This window comes from Penicillium cinerascens, assembly GCF_028974065.1.
Source record: "Penicillium cinerascens strain IBT 15544 chromosome Unknown contig_5_segment0_segment0, whole genome shotgun sequence".
Lineage (NCBI taxonomy): Eukaryota > Fungi > Ascomycota > Eurotiomycetes > Eurotiales > Aspergillaceae > Penicillium > Penicillium cinerascens.
This window is the reverse complement of record NW_026695294.1, coordinates 62,076-82,619: the sequence shown is the minus strand read 5'-3', so window position 1 is coordinate 82,619 and position 20,544 is coordinate 62,076. Positions and strand designations below refer to the sequence as shown.

The 20,544-nt window shown below is 41.7% G+C and overlaps 4 protein-coding genes across 4 annotated transcripts; 1 reads left to right on the top strand and 3 right to left on the bottom strand.

Moving 5' to 3' along the window:
* Window positions 1-114: 114 nt before the first annotated feature.
* N7498_004502 (uncharacterized protein) lies at window positions 115-597 on the bottom strand (the record flags this gene model as incomplete). Its single annotated transcript, XM_058451564.1, has 1 exon — window positions 115-597. The coding sequence occupies one exon, from the start codon at window positions 595-597 to the stop codon at window positions 115-117; it is 483 nt and encodes a 160-aa protein (XP_058308102.1).
* A 793-nt stretch (window positions 598-1,390) lies between these two features.
* On the top strand, window positions 1,391-1,570 carry N7498_004501 (uncharacterized protein; the record flags this gene model as incomplete). The annotated part of the gene is made up of 1 exon (XM_058451563.1): window positions 1,391-1,570. The coding sequence occupies one exon, from the start codon at window positions 1,391-1,393 to the stop codon at window positions 1,568-1,570; it is 180 nt and encodes a 59-aa protein (XP_058308101.1).
* Window positions 1,571-3,357: 1,787 nt separating this feature from the next.
* N7498_004500 (alkaline phosphatase family protein) lies at window positions 3,358-4,614 on the bottom strand (the record flags this gene model as incomplete). Its single annotated transcript, XM_058451562.1, has 1 exon — window positions 3,358-4,614. One exon carries the CDS (start codon window positions 4,612-4,614, stop codon window positions 3,358-3,360), a length of 1,257 nt encoding a protein of 418 aa, XP_058308100.1.
* Window positions 4,615-6,985: 2,371 nt separating this feature from the next.
* Window positions 6,986-7,400, bottom strand: N7498_004499 (uncharacterized protein; the record flags this gene model as incomplete). Its single annotated transcript, XM_058451561.1, is given in 2 exon segments — window positions 6,986-7,333; window positions 7,350-7,400. 2 exon segments carry the CDS (start codon window positions 7,398-7,400, stop codon window positions 6,986-6,988), a joined length of 399 nt encoding a protein of 132 aa, XP_058308099.1.
* Window positions 7,401-20,544: the final 13,144 nt, after the last annotated feature.

The window sequence follows — 20,544 nt, the reverse complement described above, 5'->3', positions numbered from 1 at the left end:
AGAGACACATTCAATAAGATTGAATGTTTGTTATTTAACTCCAAGGGGCGGTAGGTATATAAAAGTCTCTGCAATATCCTCCCACAACAGAGGATCCATGATAGGCTTAAGAACTCAAGGGTTATGTTGTAGCGAGTATGCATGACAGAGACTCCAGGGGAGTCGTGGCTTAATTTCAGACGTGATATCTGGAGAGAAAACGGCGTCAATGCCGAGCTCGCTGTCGGGACGCGCTCGCTGCGTCATATATTCTTGCAGGATTCTGAAGTCTTCATGGCTGACGAGCGTGTGCGAAATCTTGATAACGCAGCCTCGGACTCCGCGAGCACAGTCGCCAACTAGTGCCATAGTGGGAGCATCCAATGGTTGTCGTGAGCGGGCCAAAAAGACGTCAGAGACAGTCGTGTTGGTGGCCACTTCGCACGTCTGCGCAGCCCATCTTCTGGCTGCTTCAGCAGTCACACGGAGTTCAAAGGTAGCCTTATCCAGGTGCAAAATGATGCCGACCACTGGACGCAGGGGGCGGGTTCGCCACCAGGCCACTTGATCGCGCCTCTTAAATTGCTCGCAGGTCAAGGAAGTTTCCAGCAAGGCCATGAAGGTCAGTTGGAACTACCGTGATGCGCCCAGGTCAGTTATCCTCTCAGGGATCTTCAGTGCAATGATGTTTAAGCCTTACCCACTTTTGCTAATGTGGGTACAAAACTCGAGCTATACATGGTGGGTGGTGGGTTCTAAATATCTTCCAGGGGTTGCGCCCTTGTTGGGTTTTCTCCACTTGCCAAGCAGGAACCATCGATTGAAGTGATGAGTTCATCATTAGCTATACAGTACGTGCGTAGGCTATTGGTGATTCTGACGATCAGTGTCTAGTGGTTCCATGTAGCTTGCCCACTCGGAGATTTTGCGGTGTTTTTCTCACGCCCAAGTGTATCCCCTCTATTTTCCCTGAAAGAAACTACCCAATTCACTTCAAAATTCAGCAATATTGTCTGCCGCTATTCTGCGCTTGTAGCGTCTATCTTGGACAAGTATTCGCTTTCCCTCTAAGAATAAAGCACACTGGAACCGGCCTTGGCAACCTTTTTGTTCCTTGAAAGGAGTTACTGCGTCGGGGCCGAGCCCGATACCGTGGGTGTGGGGGCAACATGGACGCGACGACTTTATTGTCATTTTCGTTCACCTTTTAGATGGGACGGTGAAAAAGTAAGTCTCATCAGACGACAGCCTCAAGCCTATACGACATAGTGCTGACCGCGTCGAACTAGCCATTTATCTGTAACCACCGGCATTATTGTGCGTACTAAAATCCCGAGAAATGCTGGCAAAACGTGCTAATACTTTGTGCTATCTTTAATGTACCACTGTCTCTTGAAAAGCTACGGGACTCATGGCCTTGGGCGCTGCAACCAAGGCCTATCATGCAGGCGCGCGTTCGCCGCTCTACTTCCGCCCCTTCGGCCCTTCGGGCCTCGAATATCATGTCTTGACTCCCAAGGGCATGGTCAAGCACTCGGAGAGGCAATGGAGAGCTCCCGATCATCTCAAAGACTTCTTCTGCTTGGACTAGTCCCATAGACCTATCACGACTACTATCCTGGGATCGGGATCAGTTCTGATACTCCGAGTCAGTCCCGGGGCGTCTTTGTCGCCGACAGTGCAGATCCACAAGATCAACAACGTTGCACAAGTTTCAATGGTATAAAGAGCCTCGACGAATTGATTAACTCGGATCGCCCGATAGCCACGATTCACGTGACTCGATTCAACGATACCACTCTCATTACCATTTACGGGACCCACATCATGGGTGAGTATTCAAGGCGTGGGAAAGCACCCTGCACGGGAAGTCTCCGCCCCCATTTGAACAGTTGGACCGGGATCTTTTTAGCGCCTACAGGACAGGTGGTCAGGTTGCAGGCAAAGATGTCATGTCCAACTCGCCTCTACTGCACCCAGGATGGCGGGTGTATGACTTACTTGACAAGACTCGATTCGTATCACGATTTCTTTGGACACCATATTTCAAGACAGGAGAAAAGCATTTCTCAAAAATAAATTTTCATTCCAGAAGCTAAAGCGAAAGACTTGGAGCAGCAGGCAAAGCTTGACCTTGTCGAAGTCGAAGAGCGACACTAGCGGCGGGACATCACTGTCCGAGGCTCGCTCGTTGTCAGTCGATCTAATATTTTGTATGCCTGGATCCTCAAACACAATCACGCCCATCTCTATTCAGAGCAATGGAGTTCGCCCGTCACTATTTCCAACGCTCGTGCCAAGCCTCCTACTGATATGATAGCACGATCGAAGGATTTTCCCAGCAACGACTGGTATGGCGCTTCTATGGTGGTCGCCTTCCCCAGCCTCAAAGTAAGGGAACTAACGGCTATGTCGATTGGTGAACTGGCGCTATACGTTCGAGAGGGTACGCAGGAAGGTTCGCCAGAAAATGCGCGACGATGGATCGCCTATAACTTACACCATAATCTGTGGGAAAAGCCTTCGGGAAAGTTCGTTTTTGGAGTCCACCCAATCATCAGTGGTCCGGTTTGAGCGACTGGTGTCTGATCCGGCTTCAAGACTTGAACATGACCCCCGCTCGGCTCGACCACGGGCATGCGCGCGTTGCAATCAATGGTTTCAACAGCCACATGCTCCTTGTCGGCACGCAATGAGATCGGTGGGTCTGTCTGGGAGAGGCCGGTGGTGGTACCTGGCTTCTTGGAATCACGAGCGATGCTGAGTGGCAGAATCCTCGAGGGTTTGGAAAATATACCCGTCTCCCTCGAACAAGCAAAATGTAGTGCCTTATATATTCAAGAGAGAGCGCCCCGGTGGGGAGTGAGCAACATGTTACATGTTTTGGCACGATTAGGACGGGGTTACCTAGTCCTCTATTAAATAATCGTTGAAAGCCAAAGCCACGTCTGCACCGCCAGTCGAGACAAACAAACCATCAAGAGGACAAAGTCAGCGGTCAATCTGAGAAGTAGTCCTGCAGAAGGTGCGATATTTAGGAGAATCAGGAATCAGAACGACGTACCATTTCATGAAGTGGATGAGTCTAGACGGTCAAGACAAACTGGATGCCTGGCAATTCTTGGGCAAATAATCAACATGACGGGCCGTCTCTTGGAAATATAATGTTGGATCTAACCTAGCTCTAGCAAAAGATGGAGACTACTCCTGCAAACCCTGTAGCAAGAAGGTAAATTTTAAACATTTACTGATCGGGCATGGTTTAGCTAAGCGCAACAGCAAAGATAAAAGGCCTGACTAAAATGGACCCCACGTTACTTCCGTTTGCCGAAACAGGCCTAGTATACAACCTTTGCAAAACTGACCGATGAATTGCTCCTAGTACTTGATCGGGTTAGAAATAGTCCCAGGCGGCGGAATAACTCCGGGACCGGTCGTAGAGCAAGCCATCGCCTCCGGGGTGTTCCCGGCAGCAGCAAGCACCGGCATCGTTGGGAAGGTCGGTTCGCCCTTTTTGAGGGCATCCATATCGAGGAAATCCAACAAGTCATTAGCATTGGCATCCCGGTACGTAAAAGATGGAAGATTCCACTTTCGCTGTAGCGTCGCCAGCACGGAAGTATGGTCGTAGACAACATGACTCACATATTTATTTGCCTTGGAGTAGGGCGAGACAAGGACGGAGGGGACCCGAAACCCGAGACGACCGTATCCCTCATACTGGTACTCGCCAGGAAGGACTGAGGGGGGCACATTGTCCGGGAAAAGTGCGGGGGGTGGGGCCACATGGTCATAGTAGCCACCATGCTCATCATAAGTCAGGATGAAAAGGGTCTTGAGCCAGAGAGGTGACCTGCCGATGGCGTCGACCACGGAAGCTATGAGAGATTCCCCAACGACAATATTTTGCGGGTTCTCCTGCGACTGATAACCATAGTTCGGGTCAATGAAGCTGAATTCAGGCAAAGTACCGGCTTGAGCATCGATCATAAATTGGGACAGGTTCCTATGGCTATGCAGCTCGGAGTCGAAGTCATTGGCCCCATAAAAGTCGGGTGTGTTTCCGCTGATTGTGGTCCAGTCATCGTCGGGGGCATAGTTGAGCCAGGAAATGTTATGCTTGTCAAGCTCTTCGAAGATCGTACCCACTGGGGAATAGCTGGCTGTCAGGTTCACGTTGTCGTCCGTGTCCGCGCGGGCTGTTCCCGCTATGAGGAACCTCCGGTTCGGCCAAGTTTGAGCCAAAACAGAGCAAAACCAGCGATCTCCAATCGGAAATTCTTCAGCGAGGCTATAGGTGAACGGTAGGTGATTGGATGTGTAATAACCCATGGCAACGCCTCCCACCTGCTCATGAACAGTTGAGCTGATGTTCGTGCGCACGAAACCCGTGTTAGTGCCATTGTCGAAGGCGTTGTGACTGGCCATCCACTCTTGGCTCGGTCTACCAGACAATTGACACGTATTTGGCATGGGAAACGCATGCTGGATGGATCCGTTGGTGTAAGGGTTGGTGTTCAGAGGTTGGCCAGCGGCATTCTTTGTGAAGCCATCCCCACGACTTAGCATACCATAAATGTTGTCGTAAGAATGATTTTCCATCATCAGAAAGACGATATGCTCGATTCCAGGCATCGTGTCGGTCCCGGCAGGTAGGTCAGGGAATGGGAGAGTCCCTGGTTGTCTAAGCGAGTCGCGCCCAAGTGCCTTCAATGCAGCAGCGACACTGTCATCGGACTGGCCAGTGGTAACATGGAATCGAGAGGCAGCTACTCGACCCCAACTAGCACTCAACAGTGCAATAGCCCAGAGAAAGAAATGCATAATCACCTTTTTCTCTGCTATTTTTCACCCATGAACTTTTCAGATAGGATGGCGTGATCAAACACGTATTATCTCGATTGTTTGACGCCTAGGGCTACTAGTTTTATAGAATACAAGCTGACGGACGGGGCCCTCCTTTTGGGCTTTTTTTTTTTTCAGTTGTTGAGCTTTAAGACTAAATCAGGGGCCGTGCGACAGTGGTTAAGGACGGCGGTGCACGGGCTTGGACGTTCATTCACCATTGGCGACGAAAGAAGCACACTTTGTGCCATTCTTCATATCTCGGCAAATAGGCTTCTTATCACTTTGGACTGACGCTGATCTTTCGGCTTGAGCCAACCAAGAAGGTACGCGTGACAAATTAAAGAGATGATATTGGTCAGTCAGTAATGAGACATCAGTTCTCTCAATTGCTGAAGTTTGAGTTTTGATTAATAGCGGGCATCACCATTCGGCTGTTTCGAATAAGCCACGTTCTGTTAGCGAAGACAAATCTGACTGGTGTGTGATCTATACCCCGAGGAAAACCAATTTCTGTTTGCCCTAGCACAAACGTGGTAGCTGCTTTTAGCATTATTACCGATATTGCGACATAGCTGATGCGTGGCTGTGATTGGGCTATCGCTATCGCTCGCAGGCGGCATGGTCCTTCTACGAGAAAGTGCGTACCTTGGTATAAAGAGGAATATCGTCTATTGGTGAAAAGAGTGAATTACTACGTCGCAAGTGTGGTATGAATTGCGCTTCCTCATTCATTCAATGAGATTTCAAAGGTTTCAGTCACTACATCAAGCCAACAAGATCATCAAAAAGTTCTCATTCAAAATCCTGATCGTTCGGGCAAGTGGGACGTAGGTGGCCCACTACTCTGGCAACTTCTCGACTTAAATGCACCGCTTCCATCCGCGTTTCCAGCCGCAATTCAACCGATTTAAGCTTCCTTTAAATGTTGAAGCCGTTCAAAGTAGCCTCAAAGACGTGTCTTCCAATCCCACGCTCTTCAACGACCTGGGATGCCGAACGTCTGACTTGGGGCACATAGATTCAATTCAGCCCTGCGCACATTCTTATCTCAAGTACTCATTTTATGCTTGATCTTCCATCTCCCACCGTCATAAAGTTATAAAAAACAGCATTTAATATGGTGTTCTGTGGTGGCCGAGTGGGCGGTGTGGCCGAGTGGGTAGTGAATTACGTTAGAAACAATTTACTTTAGGCATTTGATACGGGATTGTTACCTAATTTAAGGCTTGTCATAATGCTAATGTGAATCATGAGTAATAGAAAATCCCTTTCTGGCTGCTAGAGTAGGCCATACTGCAGATGTGCAATAAACCCTGAGTTTCGTTTGTCTGCAGAGTCCAAGCGACAAGCTTATAGCGAAACCAAGTATCCGCTTACTTTGACGCTTTTGTATTTCGATGTTAAAACTTTTAGTGACGTGGTATTGATGAGCTCGAAACGTAGGAGCCAAAAGATTGTATATTCTAAAACGAGCGTCTCTGGCAACATGACCAGTATTAGCCCTATAGAACAAAATTGTTCCCATGCTGGACCCAATAGCGTATAATATTTCGTGTTGAGCTGACAGGAAGGGGGAAACTGCCAAAGGAAAAGAAACGGTATTGTCTCAAATTTTACCCCGCTCTGCGTGTACCGTAACAACGTGCATCTGTTAGCAAATTTCATTAGCCTAATTCAAGCTCTCCAAGCCATTGTGTCATTTTGTAAACTACCACCGCACGTTCCTTCAGGGTCGCTCGAAACGTGCGGGAGGCTTCGCCTTGACTTCTGTATCTGTCCTTGTTTTTGTTAATGTGAAGCCGTGGTCTACAACGAGATTGTTGATAACGTTGTAGCTTCTGGTTAAAGGTGGCCATAACTTTCCATCGCCCCTAACGTGCTTAACAGGCAAACTTGTGAAATACAAGATAAACAAAGATAACACAACATCCTACTTCGTTCTTGGCATGAAGGTATTAACCGAGTAGTTGCACGTGGGGCAACAGGTTATGGTATCGGGCGTGGTGGGATAAATATCCTCCCCCGCCCCATACAGTATGTGGCGTTCAGCGACGCGAAACCCACACCACTCCCTGATTCTAAGCGGATCCAAGTGTCGACTATGTAATAGATCACGAAGCATCCATTCAGTCACCAGAACCTGCCGCCCACCACGAATCTAATTGCCGTAACCGCCATAGCCAGAGTGCTGTCCAAGGCACAGGTTTAGTCCGTTCCCCCTGAACGTTATGCCGGCAAGCAAGCTGTCCCACTTGTAGCACCACGTGTCGCCGTGGTCGTGCCCGGAAAAAACTGCGATCACACCCGGGGTGTCAACCAAGCCTTCCATGAATGGCACGTCCTGGCCGCCGTATTCACACGAACTGTCATTGCTGCCGTCCTCACACCAATCCTGGGCCTGCGGGGTTAGAATATAATCGTCATTAACTCCCGGTTCCCGGTGATAATTAATTCGAACTTCGCCTTTGCGCCGCTTGAGACGCATTGGTGAGAATATGAACAAAAGCTAGAGATGGAATCACTTTTTTGTGTTGATTCATGAAGAACCCATTAGTCTCGTTGAACCATTCCATAGCACTCAGGTCTACCCAATCAGGCTGCCCAACTTCTTTGCCCGGATCATCGAGTTCCTGAAAGTAGGCACCACCCCGACTGTAGACATTGACATTGCCCATGGGCGGCCCATCATGGGCGGTCCATGGGCACCTATGGGCACCCATGGGCAGATCCTTTTTTCCCATGGATGGGCAGACTCTAGCTGCCTATAGACAGGCGGCCCATAGGCGGCCCATCATGTCCATGATACAAGGTAGGATAAATTAATGACCTATTATGCAGTAATTTTTGTATTTATCTAGTAATATTTTAGAGTAGAAGTAAGGCTTAATTGAGAGAGAAGTGAGAATTTATTCAATTACTTTCTAATTAATCCTAATCTCATAGTTTTCGAACCCCTTTAGTCGCTTTCTTGCCCGTCCAGACTTACGTATCTAGCTCTGCATTATAGGTAATCTATTATCGTCCTTATCCTCACTACTACCATTAATTTGATTAACCTCATCTTTAGATATAACGCTCTGTCGTCGCTTCCCACCCCTCATAGATTGCCTTAGATCTTGCTCATCTTCCTCAGTATCACTAATAGGATTTACCTCTTCGGTCTAAGGGCATATCTCCTCTATTTTCCCTTCTTTAGGGATTTCTAGAGATTAGGCCAATTAAAGCTACTCCTCTTCTATCTTAAACTTAGTCGTATAGCTATAAAGTATAAGATCCTAGATAGTGGTAGGATTTAGACGACCTCTACGGTAGTGGCAAATATCGCGAGCTAAATTAAATAGGCGTTTAACACTAGCACTAGTAGCTAGGATAGAGAAGACATCGCGGGCTACCTATACTAGGGTAGGAAATTTATATTAATAGACTTTCTAGAATTAGGTAGGGGTCGTATTAACTAAGCCTAAATAGAAATAAAGGGTTAGTATAAGATAAAAAGGTAAATTAGATAGAGAATTATAAAACTTACCTCCTTTAAGAAACTATATTAATTTATCTTGATCCTAGTGGGATCTAGCCATAGAGGCGAGGACTTTATTAAGCTTAGAGATATATATCTAGACCTAGGTCTTTGATATCGAGTTATTAGATTAATAGCCCTTAATCTAGTCTTGTAGGCTATAATGATACGAAGTCTCCTATCCTCTAGCCTAGTCTTTACTCTTAAAGAACTATAGCTTATGCTATAGAGTAAGGATCGTCCTATACGTATAGATATTACTAAGTTCCTTAGCATCTATCTTCGTATAGTACTCACGAAGCTTAGATTTACTAAATTTAAGGGCCTTAAGTATTTACTGCTTCTAACCGACCTATTAAAGAGGTTAGGAAAGGTAAGGTAAAAGTGAGATAGAAATAAAAGGTATTATAAACCTTCTTCCGCTATAATTATCGCTTTAAAACCTCAAGATACTTAAAAAGCTTATTATAGAGACTAAAGACGTTATAAATAGTTACGTCTTTAGTCTTCGAGAGCGTAGTGGTATAGATATAGAATAGCTTTATAAGATAGAGAAGATAATTAATCTATCGCTATTTATTAGAATTTAGTATTATATAGTCGATCTTATATAGATAGTAGTACTTATCTAGCTTAGATTGAAGCCTTCTAGCCTATTTAAGTATTAGATAAGTAGAATTCTATCTTATCCGAATGTCCTAGATTAGGACTAGTTAAGGGTTTCTGATTTCCTTCTAAAGATCCTTAAACTTCTCCTTTCTCTATAGGCTTATATTAATAAAGATCGCGAGATCATAGGCCTTATTTAAGGTGTTTACAATATCCCGCTTCTTAGACCGCTGTCTAGCGGCCTTATTATGTTCTTCTATCTAAACTATATCTATAATATTATTTAGAGGGTTTCCTTTTATCTAACTAAGTAGCTGATTTAGACTAAGCTAAATTATATACGCTATATATAGAATTCGGATAAAATGGGCGTCTAGGTAGTCCTTTTGTATCTTTATAATTATTATATTATTATTTAATGCATTATTAGTGGTAATAGCTATAATTCTATTAATAATCTAATGTTATTTTAGAATTATAGATAAGACTAAGGCAAGGTTATCTCTAGAGTGGGTGCCCTCTAGGGGTTTAAATCTAAGTAATACCTCTCTATACTCCCAATTTTAATTAAGGAAATACCTAGTAATAGCTATAAAAGCCTGCTAAAAAGGGGATATCTAGTAGTCTAGACTAATAGAGAGCTTTGCGTCTTCTAGGAGCATTATAAGAATATCTATCTACCGAGATTGGACGATAGACTAGAGATGACACTATATTGTTTAGCTAGAAGGAAAGGATAGGGCTAAAGGGGATATTTACACAAGACGTAGAAGGTCCTAGAAGTGTTGATTCTTAATGATCTAAAATAGTAGCCATAGGCTAGTGATAGTAGTTAGAAGCTACTACTTCTAGACCTCTTTAGACTAAGATTAATATAGTTTAGGTGGATTGATAGCCTAAAGTAGTAATAAATATTTTTATTATTCTTTATATTTTCTTAAAAGGAAGGTAAGGGTAAAGCGAGAGTAAAGTGAGAGTATAATAGGTATAAAATACTATTATTTTGCTCTTACTTTACCCTATCTTAGGCTTTAGATCTTCACTTACCGCTTTTTTCTATAAATCCTAGATATTTTGTTCACTTACTAGGCCTGCCCCTTTGTATTTAGCTTTTATATGCCTTTTAAGCGTATTAGTCCTATACTTAGTCCCCTTTTTGTTAGGTGTTATTAGGTGGTCCACTATCTAACTATATACTTTATATATAGCCTTTAGTTGACCTATTTTAATATACGCAACCTAGTTAAAGGATTGCTATAACTTAGATATATAGCCCCTTTTATCCTAATAAGGATGCTCTCCCTTAGGTTTTAATCTATACTAAGTTATAAGCCACTATTTAATAAACTTAGTCTTAGACATCTTAGACTAAAGCGCCCACTCTTTTTCTTAGTTAGGTCTAATACATTTAATAGAGGACCGGGGTGGTTCGTAAATATTTAGCGTGGTAGACTAGCTTTTAGAGGCGTTAAATAGTATGAAATTAGATAGAAGAGGATTAATACTATCACTAGTGATAGATAGGTTAAAATAGGAAGAGGGGAAAGGCATACTAGACGCGATAGAGACGTAAAAGTAGGGATAAAGTGAGGGTAGAGAGAGGACTAGAGGAAATAAATTAGGGGGAGAAGGCCTTCTACGTAAGATAAAGCCTAATGTGATAGATTAGGAGGAGGTGAATTATTCTAATATAGGTCTATTAGCCCTCTTCTATTAGCCTAAACCCTTCCCTCCGCCCTTCCGTAGACATAATTTTCTCTAAGTTCGTCTTTAGTTTAACACTTTTCCCTTTACTACACGATTAATTCTACAGTATAGGGGTTTAAAAAAATAATAATAGGTTAAAGGGGATATAAAGAATATATATATATAAAATAATAGCTTAATAACCTAGTTTACATAAATAAAAAATAAAAGAAGAATCTATAGTAGAAAGTAGTGGGAGATATTTCTACAGAAATATATATTTTTAACTTCTATCACTCTTATTTTAACTATCCCCTTCTATCTGTAATTAAATTATCTAATTCATTTATACGACTAATGAAATAGGTAGTAAAAGGCCTAAAAACAAAAATATTTCGTAAAATTATATAGTGGAAGGGGGGAAGTGAGATAAATATAAGCGTTCGGACCAAAACAGAGGTAAGAAACAGAGATGAATCAGCAAGTTATGCAAAAAATTCAGGCTAATTCAGGCCAATTCAGGCATCGATGGGCGGCCCATGGGCCGCCTATGTCAATGTCTATCGAGGAGAAGCAGCTTGCATTAATAGATGAGTTTCTATTAGATGAGGAAAAAGAGCAGGCTCGTGAGGAAAGGGACACCCTATTACTTAAAGATCTAGATCCAATTAGTGACGACGAGGAGGATGATTTAGTTGTCTCCTAGGTATAGCCTATAACCTTCATCACCATCAACCTATATTATATATCGCAAGCTTAAGCTCGCCTAGAAGGCATTAACTATCGACCACTAGCTTACGCAAGGCTATACTACACGGTAGATTTTGACTAGTATTAGAGAGCAAGATCGACGCTCTATTCTAATACGTTGGGATATCAACAATCGTCGGCAGAAGCTTAGTATAGACTTCCTAGCTAGTCGGACCCCTATTTAGGCCTTGCTAATGGAGCTACTATAAGATAGTGACTAGATTTTTAAGCACGAGCTTAATAGTGATAGCCATCTAACTATTTTATTCTATATACATCGCTCTTGCGTTGAGATACTTCGGCGTCATCCTTAGGTTCTCTCGATGGATTATATATATAAGACTAATCGATATAGCTTACCGCTTCTAGATATCGTAAGCTTAGTCTCTACTAGGTAGACATTGACATGGGACTCCCATGGGACTAAGGTCCGTCCCAAGTCCCACCCATGGGAATACCCATTTAGGTATGCTAAGGGAATACCCACCCATGGGAATACCCATAGGTCCCATAGGTACCCATAGACACCTGATTATGCCTGAATTCGCCTGAATTCGCCTGAATTTTATGCATAAGATCACTGACTAATCTTTATTATTTACGTCTGTTTCGGTTAGAACAAGTAATATCACTACTTTTTAACCTACCTACTAGGTAATTATAAGAAATAAAGTTGTTTATATATATAAAAGGGTCCGTTTCATCGGTCGCATTAATGTTTTAGGCCTATCGAAGTAAAGGTAAAAAAGCGGTGGTAGAAATTATGGTTTGTCCTCTAAGATATATATTTATTATATATAACCAACCACTCTGCTATTATTTCCTTTGATTTTATTATATTATAATACTAGGTTATTATGGCTTATTTTACTAGTTAATTTAATTACTATAGCTTCTTTTATATATATTTATCTTGCAAACACCTAATTGCTAGTGTAGGGTGTATAGTTGAGAGAAAAAGGTCAGAGTTAAGAGCAAAAGTTAAGAAATTTCTAGGGGGCATAGCTCTTACTAAATTCTATAGGACTATAGGACTCCCATGGGACTACCCACATAAATATAGAGAGTTAGGCCAATAGGATAGGCTAGGTAGACCCACCTAGTACTGATTGGCTTATAAAGAACCAATAATATTAGGCTACGTGCTTAAAGCCCTTAATATGCCTTACCTTCTATCTAAGCTTTTTCTCTTTACCTTAGTCTTAGTTTCTCTTCACTTTCGCTAATATAGCACACCTCTTGGACCCTATAAGCCAATCTATATATAGCGATAGTATTGATCCTATCCTTCTATCTAATTCTTTCTCTTTTGAACCAAACGAACCAACTAAAAGCCAAACAACTAAGCTTACACCACCACCACTACTACCACCCTCTATTCAACGTATTAGAGACCGGACGAAACAGTGGGCACTTTGGACGGAAATGACCAAGACTGAATTTATTGAATGGTGGCTTACCACTCTATATAGGACAAAACCCAAAGCAAAATATATCCATTAGGATAGAAAGGGCCATCAATCTGATGTATAGACGCATTTTGACCAAGTTGCACATATTAATACAGGAAAACCAATGGTTGCTTGCAAAAGGTGTGGTATAATAATAAAGCATCTAGTAAAAGATGGGACATCTGGGATGCGACGACATCTAAAAAATGGTGCCTGTCAGATAAAAAGCAAGCAAACAAGTATTAAGCACTTAATACAGAAAGTGGTATGTTTACTAAAAAGTGAGAGAAAAGTGAGAGCAAAATAAGAGAAAACTAACCTATTATTCTCTCATTAGGCAGTCAACTCCAATCTATCCCAACCTTGGTCTGAAGAGCTCTGGCAGCAACAGCTTTTAACCACTATCACTAGCCTACGCCTACCCTTCCAAATCATCGAGAGCGAGCACTTCCAGAAGCTTCTACGCCTAACCCAGTTAGCCCCTTCAATCCCAACCTTTCCTACCGGTCGCACGATACAGCGCCGACTACGAAATATAGTCGAAGACCGACAGAAAGACACCCTTCAGATACTTCCACCCCATTCAAAGCTCTCAATTAGTCTAGATTGCTGGACATCACCCTTTCAGCAAGCATTTATGGCTATTACTGGTTATTTCCTAGACCAGAATTGGGATTACCGAGAGGTGCTTCTAGGATTTGAACCCCTAGAAGGAACACACACTGGGACGAATCTTGGGTTAGTCCTAACTGATACCCTTCAAAAGTATTAGATTCTAGACCGGATTATAGCTATTACTACGGATAATACGTCAAATAACTAGACGATGATTACAAGCATCCAAGCTAGTCATCCTGGTCTACCTTTGATCCGCATTCCTTGCCTTGCGTATGTGATTCAGCTTAGTCTAAAACAGCTTCTTGGTCAGATAAAGGCAAACCCCCAGAATGACACAGTGGAAATGGTTTGGACAGAAGAGCATAGTCGGGCTGCTACTCGGGCTCAGTAGAGGTCTAGAAAGCTAGATATTGCGAATACCCTTCGTAAGGCTCGCAGTCTTGCTATCTATATTAATGCAAGCCCACAGAGACGGGATAACTTCCTAAAGCTTCAGACTAATCAGCCTACATTAGTCCTAATCCAGGACGTCCGTACGCGTTGGAATTCGACATATCTAATGCTTTATCGGGCTAAAAGGCTTCAATCTGATTTAAATCAGTACTATATCACCTACTGGGTTGAATAGTTAATGATTAATTTAGAGGAATGGCGTTAGATTGATTATCTTCTTTGTTTAACCAAGCCTTTCTTCCAATTTACCACTGCCCTATCTAAGACCAAGGATATTACTATCTATAGTGTTTTTAGTATCTATAATAAGCTTTTTGACCACCTTGAAGCTTCGATTCGGCAGTTGAGGCGGAAAAAGGTTAGTCTCCTATATTCTCTCCCTTTTCCGCTAATTATAACTCTGATTTTTCGCACTTCAACCTATATAATAAGGGTTAAAGTGCGAAAAATCAGAGTCACAATTAGCGGAAAAGGGATTTATTTAAGTCTCACTTACTTACTTTTCCTTCACTTCTAGGCTAGATAGAAACGGCAGATGCTTGAAGCTCTTGAATTAGCTAAAAATAAGCTTCGAGAGTACTATGCAAAAACAGATAATCTAGAACTTGGTGATATCTATGCGTATAGCACAATCCTCGCCCCTCAGCATAAGTTGCAGTTCTTTTCTGGCCCCGACTGGATAGATAAAGACTATGCTTCTTTATATCGAGCGAGCTTTTAAGAGCGAATGAAAGTATATCAAACAGAGAGTGATTCAATCCCAAAACCTCAGGCTTCTATCCAAGCTTCTGAGCTTGATCAATTGCTTGCTTCTGAGCCTAAATCCACCAAGGATCAGGATAAATTAACCTAATATCTCCAAGGAGGTAAGCTTACTTTTTCCTCTCACTTTCCTCTCACTTTCCTCTCACTTTCCTCTCACTTTCCTCTCACTTTTCTCTCACTTCTAGTCTTACCTCTCATTTTACCTCTCGTCTAATTTCTTTGGTTTTACTTAGGTTTAGTCCCAATTAGCCCTCGTCTATTCTGGAAAGATCATACGCATCAGTTCCCTACACTAGCACATATAGCACAGGATATTTTCTCTATCCCTGCTACTAGTGCTGGTGTAGAAAGGTTATTTAATTCAGCCCGGGATATCTATCATTATCGGAGGGGTCGTCTGAATTCTTCAACTATCCAAGACCTAATGATGTTTATGTGTACGACTAGGTTCGAGATGGAAGATCAGCAGCTAGCTTTTATCCGATCTCTATCTATCCACGAGGACGGTGAAACAGATGAACCTTCTCAGCAAATAGAAGGTTTTGAGCTAATTAGTGATACTAAGGCGGATAGGGTGGATGAGCTGGATGAGCTAGATGAGCTAGATAGGATAGATGTTTCTAGGCTATCTTCTGTTCGGGCTGGTAAGAGAAGAAAGAGTGTTTTATCTGATGAGAGTGATAATGATTTGGTCTCTTTGCCTATAATTCCAGAAAGCCAGATTCGGGCCTCTGGTCGGGTGAAAAGACGTCCTCGGGGGCCTGAGGGCTTTGAAATTCTATAGAATAATATAGGTGCTATTCTCTCATTCAAACCTCACTTTCTTTTTCTTATTTTATTACCTTTCGACTGTAATTTTACCACCTAAATACCAAAGATTCCTACAAAATATGCATTAATTATACCTCCTTGTATTATGGGTACTCATGGGAGTATGGGAGTCCCATGGGTGGGTAGGGAAAAGGCCGTCCCACCCATGGGACTAAGGGTCGGTCCCATATCCCACCCATGGGCGGGACGGGACTGTCCCAAATGGGAATACCCATGGGAGTGTCAATGTCTAGTAATTATTAGCGGAAGCTATGTGGCCTAAATCCTCCGGCTTATATCGAGTAGGTTAAACCTCTAAATAAAGACCGCTATCTAAATATATCTCCACTAGCGGTCGGGCAGGAAGGGGATGCTAGTTAAATTTTTTAGAATGAACTTTCCGACTTTTTAAGGTAGTGTCGCTAGGATTAAAGGGGGATGGGGTGGTAGAGATCGATATAGGACTTAGATATCGATAAATATCGAGAGGATCCCGTAGAGGCTATACTTTCTCCTAGAAAGGATTCTAGGGCCGGAAAGATTCTAGGCGAAAACTATCAACTAATATTGTGTAAGAAAGAAAAATAATAAAAGGCAGCTAAGTAAATTCACAATAGATAGGGATTAGGTCTAGTTATAGAAATAGAGCAACCAGAATTAGTACTTTGGGTAAGGGGAAGGGGAAGGGGGAAGGGGAAGGTAGGAGAATCTAGGAGGATTAGGTTGTAGTCTTATTATTTAGGTGGAATAGTAGTCTCTTTTATAGATCGTAAAGCGCAATCTACTTACTTCACTAGTATAGAAGGACCCGCCCCTACAACCTATGCCACTATATCCTAAGTTGCCAGACTATAATATTTTCGTAACTGTAGAAGAATTCCCACTAATCTTGCCCTCTAGCCCCTAACTAATAATCTATATCTACGGCTAGCGCTAGTTCTATCCTCTAATAGCTAGACTACGTGGTAGTAGATAGACTGCGCCATAACCCGCAAAACCCAAAACCCAACCCAACCCAACCCGCACGCGGGTTGGGTTTTAGGTCCAATTCTTCAACCCACGTGCGGGTTTTGGGTCGAGGGACGGAACCCAACCTAACCCATTTAGGTGGGTCCTTGTTATTGCATTATTTGTGCGGTAATAGCTTGTATTTTTAGGTATTTGACTTACAATAAAGGCCTCTTTCTATGACTATAGTTTCTGATGTACATTTAATAGGTTCCTGAAGCTATAGCACTAATTTTCTGATGGCCGTCAGAAAATTAGGTTATTTAGCTATAGTATTAGCTTTTTTGACGGCCGTTAGAAATTGAGGTTCAATTTGCTATATTGTTAATCTCTAATAATATGCCTATTGATCGTCGTCCTCTCGAGGACGCTTGCGTGATGATACGCGTCGCGTCTAAGTGTTTTCTATAGAAGGGAGATCCACCGTATCGTTATTATTATTATTAGGTTATGGAGCCTCCTCCTTATCCTTATCTAGTGCACCTAGTTCCTTATTATCACTAATTAGATCTAGCTCGAACTAATTAGGCGTATATTGTCTTTCTTCTTCCTTGCCCGCTTCGATTTTATCTAGAGTGAAAAACTCTTTCAAAAATATAAAGGAGTCTTCCTAGAGGTCGAACCTCGATATACAAAGATACATTATTAGTTCCTAGATTATCGTGCTATTTAAGCGTCCTTGGCGATAATAATAGATATCCTAGGTGGTATTAAATAGTCGTTTAACTCTAGCACTAGTTACTAGGATTAAAAGGAGATCCTAGGCAAGGGTAGTAATAGCTAGAAAGCGATGTTAATTCTCCTTCTAAAAGGGGAGGGGTGAGATATTAATAGTATCTATTATTAATTAGGAAGAGGTGAAAGCGAGAGAAGATAAAAGATATACCACTATTAAGATATTAAACCATCTTGTCTTTAGGCGACGATAGTTAGCGCTTGCTTCCACTAAGCATTAAATTAAGATATAAGCTAACTTAGGTTAACGCCTAAGAGATAGGGAGGCCTTGCTAAGAATAAAGACGCTCTTAGTATAGAGATAGAGCTATCTTAAAGCTCTTTCGATATTAATCGCGCTATTAATCGTCTTAATCGTTTATAATAAAGAACTAAAACTTATTTACTAGCGCGAGCATTATTCCAACTATATAAAGGTCCCCTTAGATTATATCTATCTACTAATAATAGCTAGCGAGCTTCTCACGCGTAGCCTTAAGTACCTTATGTATTGTCTTTTTCTAGGGAACTTTTTTTCGTATAAGCTAGCCTATTAACCGCTTAAGGTATTTAAAAAGCTTATTATAAATTCGAAATATATAATAAGTAGTAGCGTCCCTTATCTTTGATAGCTTAAGGGTAAAATTAAAGAATAGCTACGTAATCTATAGAAGGTAGTTAATCTAACGCTATTTATCTACATTAAGCCCTAGGTTAGTCCGATTATATTTAATATAAAAGGGATTAAATATTAATTAGAGCCGCTTTGCTCGTTGAAGTATTAGAAATATAGAGTTCTAGCGTATTTTGATATCCTATAAGGGTATAAGCTTAGTTACTTTAGTCTAGAGCTTAGAAAATATATTATGGCGCTAAGGGCTTATATTAATATAGATCGTAAGGTTGCGAACCTATTTAAGATAGATGATTAGTATAGTAAGAGAAGTGAGAGAAAAGTAAGAGTTATTTACCTTATTTAATGTCTAAGTAATATCCCGCTTCTTTGTCTTTGTATTCGTATAGGTAAGATAAGACCTCTTAGTTGTCTAGCGTATCTTAGTTATCTCGTTCGTAGGCTTGGCTTTTATCTATCTAAGTAGCTTATTTAAGCTTAGTTAAATAACGTATACAAGGCATAGAACTCGAATAATAGTGGTTATATCTAATAGCGACTACTATAAGGTATTAACTAAGGTATTATTATTCGATACATTATTAGCTATTATTATAAGCACCTAGTCCTAAATCTAATGCTATATAAGTATATCTAGGAGTATAGCGCTAAGGTTCTCACTAGAATACGTTCCGGAAAGTGGTTGAAAGCTAAGTAGAACCTCTCGATATTACTAATCTTCGTTAATAAAGTAGCTAGTGATAGCTATAAATGCCTAAGAAAAAGGAGATATCTAATAATTAAGGGCGATCGATATCTTTATATAACTAGGGAGCGTTCGTAGGATACTTTAGTGCTATTCCTTTACGGTGTTTTATAGGCGACGATAAATAGTCTTCGCGGAAGGGATATCGAGGCTAGAAGGGACGTATTATACCATTCGAATTAGGTTATAGAACTTAGGATGCTTAATAAGCTAAAAGGGAAGACGTACGACTATAAGGAAGGTAAGAAGCTTCTCTTCCTAGGCCTCCTAAGTGAACCCTTAGCTTATTAGTATATCACGTCTCTATTTACTAGATTATTTAGTAGGATATCTCTAAAGATTAGAGAGCACTTACTATATCCCGTATAAACCTAGTAATCGGTCCCTCTATATTATTTTGTGCGCGCTTTTGACACGTAGTAGTTTCGAGATATTTTAGCAATATAGAGGTTCTCTATCGAGCTTTGCTACCTAAGCGTAGCGGAGTAGAAGGATACTCGAGGATTTAGTCGTAGCGCTTATATATAGCCTTTAGCGCACTAGTGGCTCTATCTACTACCTAATCAAAATCCTTCCAACACTTAGAGTAATAGCCCGCGTCCTAATTAATCTTGCTTATTTATCTATAATTAGTTTCAATCCACTATTGCACCTACTTAGTATATATTATATCGTCGTAGAGAACGTAGTTCTTTCTTCGATTAGGGCTAACACGTCGTAATAAAGAAGGAATTAATAGACGAGGCTATAGTCGTAGAAAGTCTTAATTAAATAAATTAAGTATCTACTGGCTACTAGACAGCTTAGGGGTAAATAACTATAGGTTCTCTAATGTAAGGTACGGAATGCTCTCTATATTATTAAAGGTAGATAACGGAAATATATTAGAGTATTAGCTTTAAGATATATCGCGAAGTAAGAGGGTACTTAGGGTAAATAAAGAAATAAAGAAGACATACCAAGAGATTATTATAGGGAACAAGCTCTACGCTAGTGGACTTATCGATTATTCACTAGATTAGACTAATAACTCTTATATTTCTTATATAATTAGTTTAGCGTAGGCATTTTTAGTGGGCCTAACCTACGAAAACCTATTTTAACCCACGAGAACCTATCGAGAACCCACGAGAACCTATCAAGAACCCGCAGAAACCCATTAAAACCCACAAATAACCTATGCCTAACCTATATCGACTATCTCTAAACTAAAAAAGTTTCACGAAGACTAGAGATTTTGTCAGGATTTTAGGTGTCTGCATTTATAACTGCAGATTTCTAGAGCTTCCAATTCAACATAGAAGTTCCCGCTGAAATTCCCGTTCTGCCATTTCTCACCGCCTTTATCTGATCTTGCAGTTATCTCTCATTTATCTCTCACTTTGCTCTCACTTCAGCCTTTACTATGCTTTCTCTTTCCATTTGCCTACCGGACCGAGGTTATTAGGCCTATCCTGTCTATAGCCGCGGGTAACAGTACGTTTACCTACCTCGGGTAACAGCACGTTTACCTACCTCGGGCAATAGCACGTAGGCATTGACATAGGTCGCCCATGGGCCGGGACCTAGGACCTGGGCCCGGGCCCATAGATGCCCATGGGCCTAAGGTCAGGACCTGTGCCCGCCCATGGGCCGGGCCGGGTCGCCCACGGGTCGCCCGTGGACACCTAATTTGGCCTGATTTGGCCTGCTTTGGCCTAATTTTAGCCTTATTTTTGTGCATAACTCACTGACTAACCTTTGTTATTTACCTATGTTTTGGTCTAAACACTTACTACTCTCACCTTTCTCCCTTTCCCACTAGGTAATTATATGAAATATGCTTGTTTATATATAACTAAGGGTCGGTTTTATCGGTCGGATTAATATTTTAGGCCTATAGAAGTAAAGGTAAAAAAATGGTGGTAGAATTTATGGTTAGTGCTCTAAGATATATATTTGTTGTACACAACCACCG